This window comes from Oncorhynchus gorbuscha, linkage group LG08, assembly GCF_021184085.1.
Source record: "Oncorhynchus gorbuscha isolate QuinsamMale2020 ecotype Even-year linkage group LG08, OgorEven_v1.0, whole genome shotgun sequence".
Lineage (NCBI taxonomy): Eukaryota > Metazoa > Chordata > Actinopteri > Salmoniformes > Salmonidae > Oncorhynchus > Oncorhynchus gorbuscha.
Genome location: NC_060180.1, coordinates 79,691,409 through 79,704,060, shown reverse-complemented (window position 1 = coordinate 79,704,060; position 12,652 = coordinate 79,691,409). Strand labels below are relative to the sequence as shown.

General features: G+C 45.3%; 1 protein-coding gene across 1 annotated transcript; it reads left to right on the top strand.

Annotated features, from left to right (window-relative positions):
- Positions 1-2,292: 2,292 nt before the first annotated feature.
- On the top strand, positions 2,293-9,270 carry LOC124041064 (EMILIN-2-like). The gene is made up of 2 exons (XM_046358231.1): positions 2,293-2,448; positions 8,306-9,270. The coding sequence occupies exon 2, from the start codon at positions 8,323-8,325 to the stop codon at positions 8,629-8,631; it is 309 nt and encodes a 102-aa protein (XP_046214187.1). The 5' UTR covers positions 2,293-2,448; positions 8,306-8,322; the 3' UTR covers positions 8,632-9,270.
- Positions 9,271-12,652: the final 3,382 nt, after the last annotated feature.

Here is a 12,652-nt window from a genome sequence, read left to right as displayed (position 1 = left end):
TAATAACAAGATGTACCAGTACTGAGTCGGTGTAGGGGGTATGAGGTAATAACAAGCTATATACACAGGTTACCAGTACTGAGTCGATGTGTAGGGGTATGAGGTAATAACAAGCTATATACACAGGTTACCAGTACTGAGTTGATGTGTAGGGGGGTAATAGCAAGGTAATAACAAGCTATATACACAGGTTACCAGTACTGAGTCGATGTGTAGGGGGGTAATAACAAGCTATATACACAGGTTACCAGTACTGAGTCTGTGTAGGGTATGAGGTAATAACAAGCTATATACACAGGTTACCAGTACTGAGTTGATGTGTAGGGGTATGAGGTAATAACAAGCTATATACACAGGTTACCAGTACTGAGTTGATGTGTAGGGGTATATGAGGTAATAACAAGCTATATACACAGGTTACCAGTACTGAGTTGATGTGTACACAGGTATGAGGTAATAACAAGCTATATACACAGGGTTACCAGTACTGAGTGATGTGTAGGGGTATGAGGTAATAACAAGCTATATACACAGGTTACCAGTACTGAGTTGATGTGTAGGGGTATGAGGTAATAACAAGCTATATACACAGGTTACCAGTACTGAGTTGTGTAGGGGTATGAGGTAATAACAAGCTATATACACAGGTTACCAGTACTGAGGGGTTGATGTGTACCAGGGGTGTGAGGGGTATGAGGTAATAACAAGCTATATACACAGGTTACCAGTACTGAGTTGATGTGTAGGGGTATGAGGTAATAACAAGCTATATACACAGGTTACCAGTACTGAGTTGATGTGTTACGAGGTAATAACAAGCTATAGGTTACCAGTACTGAGTCTGTTACCAGTACTGAGTTGATACACAGTGTAGGGTAACAAGCTATACGAGGTTACCAGTACTGAGTTGATGTGTAGGGGTACGAGGTAATAACAAGCTATATACACAGGTTACCAGTACTGAGTTGATGTGTAGGGGTACGAGGTAATAACAAGCTATATACACAGGTTACCAGTACTGAGTTGATGTGTAGGGGGGGTAATACAAGCTATATACACAGGTTACCAGTAATAACAAGCTATATACACAGGTTACCAGTACTGAGTTGAGTTACGAGGTAATGCTATATACACAGGTTACCAGTACTGAGTTGATGTGTACGAGGTAATAACAAGCTATATACACAGGTTACCAGTACTGAGTTGATGTGTAGGGGTACGAGGTAATAACAAGCTATATACACAGGTTACCAGTACTGAGTTGATGTGTAGGGGTAACGAGGTAATAACAAGCTATATACACAGGTTACCAGTACTGAGTCGATGTGTAGGGTACGAGGTAATAACAGGTTAAGCTAGTCGATATACACAGGTTACCAGTACTGAGTTGATGTGTAGGGGTACGAGGTAATAACAAGCTATATACACAGGTTACCAGTACTGAGTCGATGTGTACGAGGTAATAACAAGCTATACACAGGTTACCAGTACTGAGTTGATGTGTAGGGGTACGAGGTAATAACAAGCTATATACACAGGTTACCAGTACTGAGTCGATGTGTAGGGGTAACGAGGTAATAACAAGCTATATACACAGGTTACCAGTACTGAGTCGATGTGTAGGGGTACGAGGTAATAACAAGCTATATACACAGGTTACCAGTACTGAGTCGATGTTACGAGGTAATAACAAGCTATATACAGGTTACCAGTACTGAGTTGATGTGTAGGGGTACGAGGTAATAACAAGCTATATACACAGGTTACCAGTACTGAGTCGATGTGTAGGGGTACGAGGTAATAACAAGCTATATACACAGGTTACCAGTACTGAGTCTATGTGTAGGGGTATGAGGTAATAACAAGCTATATACACAGGTTACCAGTACTGAGTCTGTGTAGGGGTATGAGGTAATAAGAGGTTACCAGTACTGAGTCTATGTGTAGGGGTACGAGGTAATAACAAGCTATATACACAGGGTACCAGTACTGAGTCTGTGTAGGGGCCATTAGACCCTCTGTGGCCATTAGACCCTCTGTGGCCATTAGACCCTCTCATTAGACCCTCTGGCCATTAGACCCTCTGTGGCCATTAGACCCTCTGGGGCCATTAGACCCTCTGTGGCCAGGGCCATTAGACTCTCCGGCTGTACACGTTTACACGCTGTACACGTTTGTGTATTCTTGTTACACAAGTACGCAGAACAGCAATGTGTTACTAATTGCATTAGGTGTACATTTAACTTCCCCCCATAAGCACTTTGATTTAATAGCATCTGTCTCTCCTCTATCCTGTCTGTTTTGTGTCAGTGTCTTCAGACAGTAGTTTCCTGGCAGACCCCTTCTCCTTCTCTGCTGGCCTGACCACTCAGTTCTCTGGGGAGTTTGGAACCATCCTCTTCAACAAGGTGCTGGTCAACGATGGAGGACATTACAACTCTCACACAGGTAACACACACACACACAGAGAGAGAGACATCCACACACAGTCTTGTACAGCTAACCTTGTGGGTACACACAATTAAGTCCCATTCAAAATCCTATTTTCCCTAAACCTAACTCCTAACCCTAGCTCCTAGCCTTAACCCTAAAACTAACCCTAACTCCAACCCTAGTTCCTAATTTTAACCCTGACACTAATTCTTACCTTAACTCTAAACTCCCTAGAAATAGTATTTGGAATTTCGGGACTAACAGTTGGTCAAATTTTTGTTTGTTTACTATTCTTGTGGGATGGCTAAACACGTCGACAAACAGACAGACAGAGATACAGACAGACAGACAGACAGACAGACAGAGATACAGACAGACAGACAGACAGACAGACAGAGATACAGACAGACAGAGATACAAACAGACAGACAGACAGACAGAGATACAGACAGACAGAGATACAAACAGACAGACAGACAGAGATACAGACAGACAGACAGAGAGACAGACAGACAGACAGACAGACAGACAGACAGACAGACAGACAGACAGACAGACAGACAGACAGACAGACAGACAGACAGACAGACAGACAGACAGACAGACAGACAGACAGACAGCCAGACAGACAGACAGACAGACAGACAGACAGACAGCCATACACATACAGCCAGACAGACAGAGATACAGACAGACATACACATACAGCCAGACAGACAGAGACACAGACAGACATACACATACAGCCAGACAGGCAGAGATACAGACAGACATACACATACAGCCAGACAGACAGAGACACAGACAGACATACACATACAGCCAGACAGGCAGAGATACAGACAGACATACACATACAGCCAGACAGGCAGAGATACAGACAGACAGACAGACAGGCAGATATACAGACACAGACAGACAGACAGACAGACAGACAGGCAGATATACAGACACAGACAGACAGACAGGCTGAGATACAGACAGACCGACAGAGATAGACAGGCAGAGATACAGACAGGCAGAGATACAGACAGACAGACCGGCAGAGATACAGACAGACAGAGATACAGACAGACAGAGATACAGACAGACAGAGATACAGACAGGCAGAGATACAGACAGACAGACAGGCAGAGATACAGACAGACAGACCGGCAGACAGACAGACAGGCAGAGATACAGACAGACAGACAGGCAGAGATACAGACAGACAGACCGGCAGAGATACAGACAGACAGACAGGCAGAGATACAGACAGACAGGCAGAGATACATACATACAGACAGACAGGCAGAGATACATACATACAGACAGACAGGCAGAGATACAGACATACAGACAGACAGGCAGAGATACAGACACAGACAGACAGACAGACAGAGATACAGACAGGCAGAGATGCAGACAGACAGACAGGCAGAGCAGACAGACAGACAGACAGACAGGCAGAGATGCAGACAGACAGGCAGGCAGAGATGCAGACAGACAGGCAGAGATGCAGACAGACAGACAGACAGACAGACAGACAGAGATGCAGACAGACAGGCAGAGATGCAGACAGACAGACAGAGATGCAGACAGACAGACAGGCAGAGAGACAGAGATGCAGACAGACAGACAGACAGACACAGATGCAGACAGATACAGACAGGAGATACAGACAGACATAGACAGACAGACACAGACAGACAGCAGACAGAGATACAGACAGACACAGACAGACAGACAGACAGACAGGCAGAGATACAGACAGACAGACAGACAGGCATACAGACAGACAGGATACAGACAGACAGAGATACAGCAGACACAGACAGACAGGCAGAGATACAGACAGACAGACAGGCAGAGATACAGACAGACAGGCAGAGACAGACAGAGGCAGAGATACAGACAGACAGACAGACAGAGATACAGACAGACAGGCAGAGATGCAGACAGACAGACAGAGATACAGACAGACAGGCAGACAGACAGAGGCAGAGATACAGACAGACAGACAGACAGAGATACAGACAGACAGACAGAGGCAGAGATACAGACAGACACAGACAGACAGAGATACAGACAGACAGGCAGAGATGCAGACAGACAGGCAGAGATACAGACAGACAGGCAGAGATGCAGACAGACATACAGACACAGCCAGACAGGCAGAGATACAGACACAGGCATACAGACAGGCAGGCAGAGACAGACAGGCAGGCAGAGATACAGACAGACAGGCAGAGATACAGACAGACAGGCAGAGATACAGACAGACAGGCAGAGATACAGACAGAGGCAGAGATACAGACAGACAGGCAGAGATACAGACAGACAGGCAGAGATACAGACAGACAGGCAGAGATACAGACAGACACAGACAGACAGACAGGCAGAGATACAGACAGACAGGCAGAGATACAGACAGACAGGCAGACAGACAGACAGGCAGAGATACAGACAGACAGGCAGATACAGACAGACAGGCAGAGATACAGACAGACAGGCAGAGATACAGACAGACAGACAGGCAGAGATACAGACAGACAGACAGCAGAGATACAGACAGACAGACAGGCAGAGATACAGACAGACAGACAGGCAGAGATACAGACAGACAGACAGGCAGAGATACAGACAGACAGACAGGCAGAGATACAGACAGACAGACAGGCAGAGAGACAGACAGACAGGCAGAGATACAGACAGATACAGGCAGACAGACAGGCAGAGATACAGACAGACAGACAGGCAGAGATACAGACAGACAGACAGGCAGAGATACAGACAGACAGACAGGCAGAGATACAGACAGACAGACAGGCAGAGATACAGACAGACAGACAGGCAGAGATACAGACAGACAGACAGGCAGAGATACAGACAGACAGACAGGCAGAGATACAGACAGACAGACAGGCAGAGATACAGACAGACAGACAGGCAGAGATACAGACAGACAGGCAGAGATACAGACAGACAGGCAGAGATACAGACAGACAGGCAGAGATACAGACAGACAGGCAGAGATACAGACAGACAGGCAGAGATACAGACAGACAGGCAGAGATACAGACAGACAGGCAGAGATACAGACAGACAGGCAGAGATTCAGACAGCCAGAGATTCAGACAGCCAGACAGACAGACAGACAGGTATTTGTCAGTGTGTGTGTTGGGTGTGGTTGTAATTATGTCAATCCGGCCATTCATGTGTAGACTTTTTAGTTGACACAGTCAGGTCCCAGGAGTGGTATACAGTCGTGGCCAAAAGTTTTGAGAATGACACAAATATTAATTTTCACAAAGTCTGCTGCCTCAGTGTCTTTAGGTATTTTTGTCAGATGTTACTGTGGGAAATGTAAGTATAATTACCAGCATTTCATAAGTGTCAAAGGCTTTTATTAACAATTACATGAAGATGATGCAAAGAGTCAATATCTGCAGTGTTGACCCTTCTTTTTCAAGTCCTCTGCAATCCGCTCTGGCATGCTGTCAATTACCTTCTGGGCCACATCTTGTTTGTCAGAATTTGTGGGTTTTTGTTTGTCCACCCTCCTCTTTAGGAATGACCACAAGTTCTCAATGGGATTAAGGTCTGGGGAGTTTCCTGGCCATGGACCCAAAATATATATCGTCACCAAACTGTTCCTGGATGGTTGGGAGAAGTTGCTCTCGGAGGATGTGTTGGTACCATTCTTTATTCATGGCTGTGTTCATAGGCAAAATTGTGAGTGAGCCCACTCCCTTGGCTGACGAGCAACCCCACACATGAATGGTCTCAGGATACTTTACTGATGGTAGCGCTCACCTTGTCTTCTCAGGACAAGCTTTTTTCCGGATGCCCCAAACAATCGGAAAGGGGATTCATCAGAGAAAATGACTTTACCCCAGTCCTCAGCAGTCCAATCCCTGTACCTTTTGCAGAATATCAGTCTGTCCCTGATGTTTTTCCTGGAGAGAAGTGACTTCTTTGCTGCCCTTCTTGACACCAGGCCATCCTCCAAAAGTATTTGCCTCACTGTGAGTGCAGATGCACTCACACCTGCCTGCTGCCATTCCTGCGCAAGCTCTGTACTGGTGGTGCCCTGATCCCACAGCTGAATCAACTTTAGGAGACGGTCCTGGCGTTTGCTGGACTTTCTTGGGCGCCCTGAAGCTGCCTTCACAACAATTGAACCGCTCTCCTTGAAGTTCTTGATGGCCCGATAAATGGTTGATTTAGGTACAATCCTTGCCTGTGAAGCCCTTTTTGTGCAAAGCAATGATGTCGGCATGTGTTTCCTTGCAGGTAACCATGTGTTTCCTTGCAGGTAACAGGGCTCTGTTCTAGGCCCTCTCCTATTCTCGCTATACACCAAGTCACTTGGCTCTGTCATAACCTCACATGGTCTCTCCTATCATTGCTATGCAGACGACACACAATTAATCTTCTCCTTTCCCCCTTCTGATGACCAGGTGGCGAATCGCATCACTGCATGTCTGGCAGACATATCAGTGTGGATGACGGATCACCACCTCAAGCTGAACCTCGGCAAGACGGAGCTGCTCTTCCTCCCGGGGAAGGACTGCCCGTTCCATGATCTCGCCATCACGGTTGACAACTCCATTGTGTCCTCCTCCCAGAGCGCTAAGAACCTTGGCATGATCCTGGACAACACCCTGTCGTTCTCAACCAACATCAAGGCGGTGGCCCGTTCCTGTAGGTTCATGCTCTACAACATCCGCAGAGTACGACCCTGCCTCACACAGGAAGCGGCGCAGGTCCTAATCCAGGCACTTGTCATCTCCCGTCTGGATTGCTGCAACTCGCTGTTGGCTGGGCTCCCTACCTGTGCCATTAAACCCCTTCAACTCATCCAGAACGCCGCAGCCCGTCTGGTGTTCAACCTTCCCAAGTTCTCTCACGTCACCCCGCTCCTCCGTTCTCTCCACTGGCTTCCAGTTGAAGCTCGCATCCGCTACAAGACCATGGTGCTTGCCTACGGAGCTGTGAGGGGAACGGCACCTCAGTACCTCCAGGCTCTGATCAGGCCCTACACCCAAACAAGGGCACTGCGTTCATCCACCTCTGGCCTGCTCGCCTCCCTACCACTGAGGAAGTACAGCTCCCGCTCAGCCCAGTCAAAACTGTTCGCTGCTCTGGCCCCCCAATGGTGGAACAAACTCCCTCACGACGCCAGGACAGCGGAGTCAATCACCACCTTCCGGAGACACCTAAAACCCCACCTCTTTAAGGAATACCTAGGATAGGATAAGTAATCCCTCTCACCCCCCTTTAAGATTTAGATGCACTATTGTAAAGTGACTGTTCCACTCGATGTCATAAGGTGAATGCACCAATTTGTAAGTCGCTCTGGATAAGAGCGTCTGCTAAATAAATGACTTAAATGTAAAATGTAATGTAAAATGTTGACAGAGGAAGAACAATGATTCCAAGCACCACCCTCCTTTTGAAGCTTCCAGTGTCTTATTCAAACTCAATCAGCATGACAGAGTGATCTCCAGCCTTGTCCTCGTCAACACTCACACCTGTGTTAACGAGAGAATCACTGACATGATGTCAGCTGGTCCTTTTGTGGCAGGCCTGAAATGCAGTGGAAATGTTTTTTGGGATTCAGTTCATTTTCATTGCAAAGAGGGACTTTGCAATTTATCTGATCACTCTTCATAACATTCTGGAGTATATGCAAATTGCCATCATGCAGTCTGAGGCAGCAGACTTTGTTAAAATTAATATTTGTGTCATTCTCAAAACTTTTGGCCACGACTAAGTCAGGCAGTGTTCACTGTTGACCTGGGTTTGGGTTATGTTACTAGGGTTACCTAGGGATGGTTTTCAAAACACAGACACAGACTAATATAATATTTTCCCTCCCTCTCTCCAGGTATCTTCACGATACCGATGGAAGGGCGTTACCTGATCTCAGGAGTTCTGATGGCTCGGCAGGGGAAGGGACTGGAGGCTGTTTTGTCTGTCTCCAACCGTAGTGTCCATAGGCTGATGAGCTCCGCATCTGGAGCAGGGACAGTGGCCCAGGACAGTTGTCCCTGTGGAGGCTCTGTCTCATTCAGCCTGATCCTGTCTCTGAGGCAAGGGGACCACGTAGCTCTGGTCCGGACCGCAGGGCAGCTGGCCACCACAGAGTCCAGAGACATCCTATCAACATTCAGCGCCATCTTCCTCTATGCCAAGCAGCCAATCACCAGATAGTTACCACTGGGCCAACCAATCACACAGCAAGGACTTGTCATGTACATTCCACAACCAATCAGAAATCAGGAATACATTTAAACAGACACCAGAAATCCAATCACCTGCAACCCTGCAGTTGTTCAGAATAATGATTTGTATCATAGATATTCACCATGTAAAAAGTAATTCTGCAACCCTGCAGTTGTTCAGAATAATTATTTTTATCATAGATATAGATATTCACCATGTAAAAAGTAATTCTATGCTTGCCTTTTTACTAAACAATTATGCCAAAGATATAAAAAAAATATTAAGTGTTAATTCATGTATTTGAGAATATAGATATGTTTTTTTTCTACCTTTTTGTTTTAGAACATTTTCCTAAATTAACATTTATACAATTATATATGTACTTTTCTTTCTTTAAAAAAATGTCAGAGGGAAGAGACCACCATATAGGTTATTCAGTATTCATACCACATCCTGTTTAGATTAATCTGTTTTACAGGTTATTCAGTATTCCATACCACATCCTGTTTAGATTAATCTGTTTTACAGGTTATTCAGTATTCCATACCAAAACACTGTTACCATTAGTAAAACAGTAGGGTTGATTCCTTCCTTCACGTATGTTGTCAATAAACCCATTTGAAGATTTGTCTGATGGATGGATGGATGGTGTTAACATGGATTCGGATAGCATGTGTCTCAGGGTTGGGTTAGATGTTGGTTTAACATGGATTCAGATAGCATGTGTCTCAGGGTTGGGTTAGACGGTTTAACATGGATCCAGATAGCATGTGTCTCAGGGTTGGGATAGACGTTGGTTTAACATGGATCCAGATAGCATGTGACTCGGGGTTGGGTTAGAAGGTTTAACATGGATCCAGATAGCATGTGACTCGGGGTTGGGTTAGAAGGTTTAACATGGATCCAGATAGCATGTGTCTCAGGGTTGGGTTAGAAGGTTTAACATGGATCCAGATAGCATGTGTCTCAGGGTTGGGTTAGACGTTGGTTTAACATGGATTCAGATAGCATGTGTCTCAGATGTGTCTCAGGGTTGGGTTAGACTTTGGTTTAACATGGATCCAGATAGCATGTGTCTCAGGGTTGGGTTAGATGTTTGTTTAACATGGATTCAGATAGCATGTGTCTCAGGGTTGGGTTAGACGTTGGTTTAACATGGATTCAGATAGCTTGTTTCTCAGGGTTGGGTTAGACGTTGGTTTAACATGGATCCAGATAGCATGTGTCTCAGGGTTGGGTTAGCGGTTGGTTTAACATGGATTCAGATAACATGTGTCTCAGGGTTGGGTTAGAAGGTTTAACATGGATCCAGATAGCATGTGTCTCAGGGTTGGGTTAGACGTTGGTTTAACATGGATCCAGATAGTATGTGTCTCAGGGTTGGGATAGACGTTGGTTTAACATGGATCCAGATAGCATGTGTCTCAGTGTTGGGTTAGATGTTTTAACATGGGTTAGACGTTTTAACATGGATTCAGATAGCATGTTTCTCAGGGTTGGGTTAGACGTTGGTTTAACATGGATTCAGATAGCTTGTTTCTCAGGGTTGGGTTAGACGTTGGTTTAACATGGATCCAGATAGCATGTGTCTCAGTGTTGGGTTAGACGTTTTAACATGGATTCAGATAGCATGTGTCTCAGGGTTGGGTTAGACGTTGGTTTAACATGGATTCAGATAGCATGTGTCTCAGGGTTGGGTTAGAAGGTTTAACATGATCCAGATAGCATGTGTCTCAGGGTTGGGTTAGACGTTGGTTTAACATTGATCCAGATAGTATGTGTCTCAGGGTTGGGATAGACGTTGGTTTAACATGGATCCAGATAGCATGTGTCTCAGGGTTGGGTTAGACGGTTTAACATGGATTCAGATAACATGTGTCTCAGGGTTGGGTTAGACGGTTTAACATGGATCCAGATAGCATGTGTCTCAGGGTTGGGTTAGACGTTGGTTTAACATGGATTCAGATAGCATGTGTCTCAGATGTGTCTCAGGGTTGGGTTAGACTTTGGTTTAACATGGATCCAGATAGTATGTGTCTCAGGGTTGGGTTAGACGTTGGTTTAACATGGATTCAGATAACATGTGTCTCAGGGTTGGGTTAGACGTTGGTTTAACATGGATTCAAATAGCATGTGTCTCAGGGTTGGGTTAGACGGTTTAACATGGATTCAGATAGCATGTGTCTCAGGGTTGGGTTAGACGGTTTAACATGGATTCAGATAGCATGTGTCTCAGGGTTGGGTTAGACGGTTTAACATGGATCCAGATAGCATGTGTCTCAGGGTTGGGTTAGACTGTTTAACATGGATTCAGATAGCATGTGTCTCAGGGTTGGGTTAGACGTTGGTTTAACATGGATCCAGATAGCATGTGACTCGGGGTTGGGTTAGAAGGTTTAACATGGATCCAGATAGCATGTGTCTCAGGGTTGGGGTAGACGTTGGTTTAACATGGATTCAGATTACATGTTTCTCAGGGTTGGGTTAGACGTTGGTTTAACATGGATTCAGATAGCTTGTTTCTCAGGGTTGGGTTAGACGTTGGTTTAACATGGATTCAGATAACATGTGTCTCAGGGTTGGGTTAGATGTTTGTTTAACATGGATTCAGATAGCATGTGTCTCAGGGTTGGGTTAGACGTTGGTTTAACATGGATTCAGATAGCTTGTTTCTCAGGGTTGGGTTAGACGTTGGTTTAACATGGATCCAGATAGCATGTGTCTCAGGGTTGGGTTAGCGGTTGGTTTAACATGGATTCAGATAACATGTGTCTCAGGGTTGGGTTAGAAGGTTTAACATGGATCCAGATAGCATGTGTCTCAGGGTTGGGATAGACGTTGGTTTAACATGGATCCAGATAGTATGTGTCTCAGGGTTGGGATAGACGTTGGTTTAACATGGATCCAGATAGCATGTGTCTCAGGGTTGGGTTAGACGGTTTAACATGGATTCAGATAACATGTGTCTCAGGGTTGGGTTAGACGGTTTAACATGGATTCAGATAGCATGTGTCTCAGGGTTGGGTTAGACGTTGGTTTAACATGGATTCAGATAGCTTGTTTCTCAGGGTTGGGTTAGACGTTGGTTTAACATGGATCCAGATAGCATGTGTCTCAGTGTTGGGTTAGACGTTTTAACATGGGTTAGACGTTTTAACATGGATTCAGATAGCATGTGTCTCAGGGTTGGGTTAGCGGTTGGTTTAACATGGAATCAGATAGCATGTGTCTCAGGGTTGGGTTAGACGGTTTAACATGGATTCAGATAGCATGTGTCTCAGGGTTGGGTTAGACGTTGGTTTAACATGGATTCAGATAGCTTGTTTCTCAGGGTTGGGTTTACGTTGGTTTAACATGGATCCAGATAGCATGTGTCTCAGTGTTGGGTTAGACGTTTTAACATGGGTTAGACGTTTTAACATGGATTCAGATAGCATGTGTCTCAGGGTTGGGTTAGCGGTTGGTTTAACATGGAATCAGATAGCATGTGTCTCAGGGTTGGGTTAGACGGTTTAACATGGATTCAGATAACATGTGTCTCAGGGTTGGGTTAGACGGTTTAACATGGATCCAGATAGCATGTGTCTCAGGGTTGGGTTAGACGTTGGTTTAACATGGATTCAGATAGCATGTGTCTCAGATGTGTCTCAGGGTTGGGTTAGACTTTGGTTTAACATGGATCCAGATAGTATGTGTCTCAGGGTTGGGATAGACGTTGGTTTAACATGGATTCAGATAGCATGTGTCTCAGATGTGTCTCAGGGTTGGGTTAGACTTTGGTTTAACATGGATCCAGATAGTATGTGTCTCAGGGTTGGGATAGACGTTGGTTTAACATGGATTCAGATAGCATGTGTCTCAGGGTTGGGTTAGAAGGTTTAACATGGATTCAGATAGCATGTGTCTCAGGGTTGGGTTAGACGTTGGTTTAACATGGATTCAAATAGCATGTGTCTCAGGGTTGGGTTAGACGGTTTAACATGGATTCAGATAGCATGTGTCTCAGGGT

What these genes read in the sequence shown, in the direction of transcription:
- LOC124041064 (XM_046358231.1), top strand. Translation starts at nt 8,323, where the DNA reads ATGGAAGGGCGTTACCTGATCTCAGGAGTTCTGATGGCTCGGCAGGGG.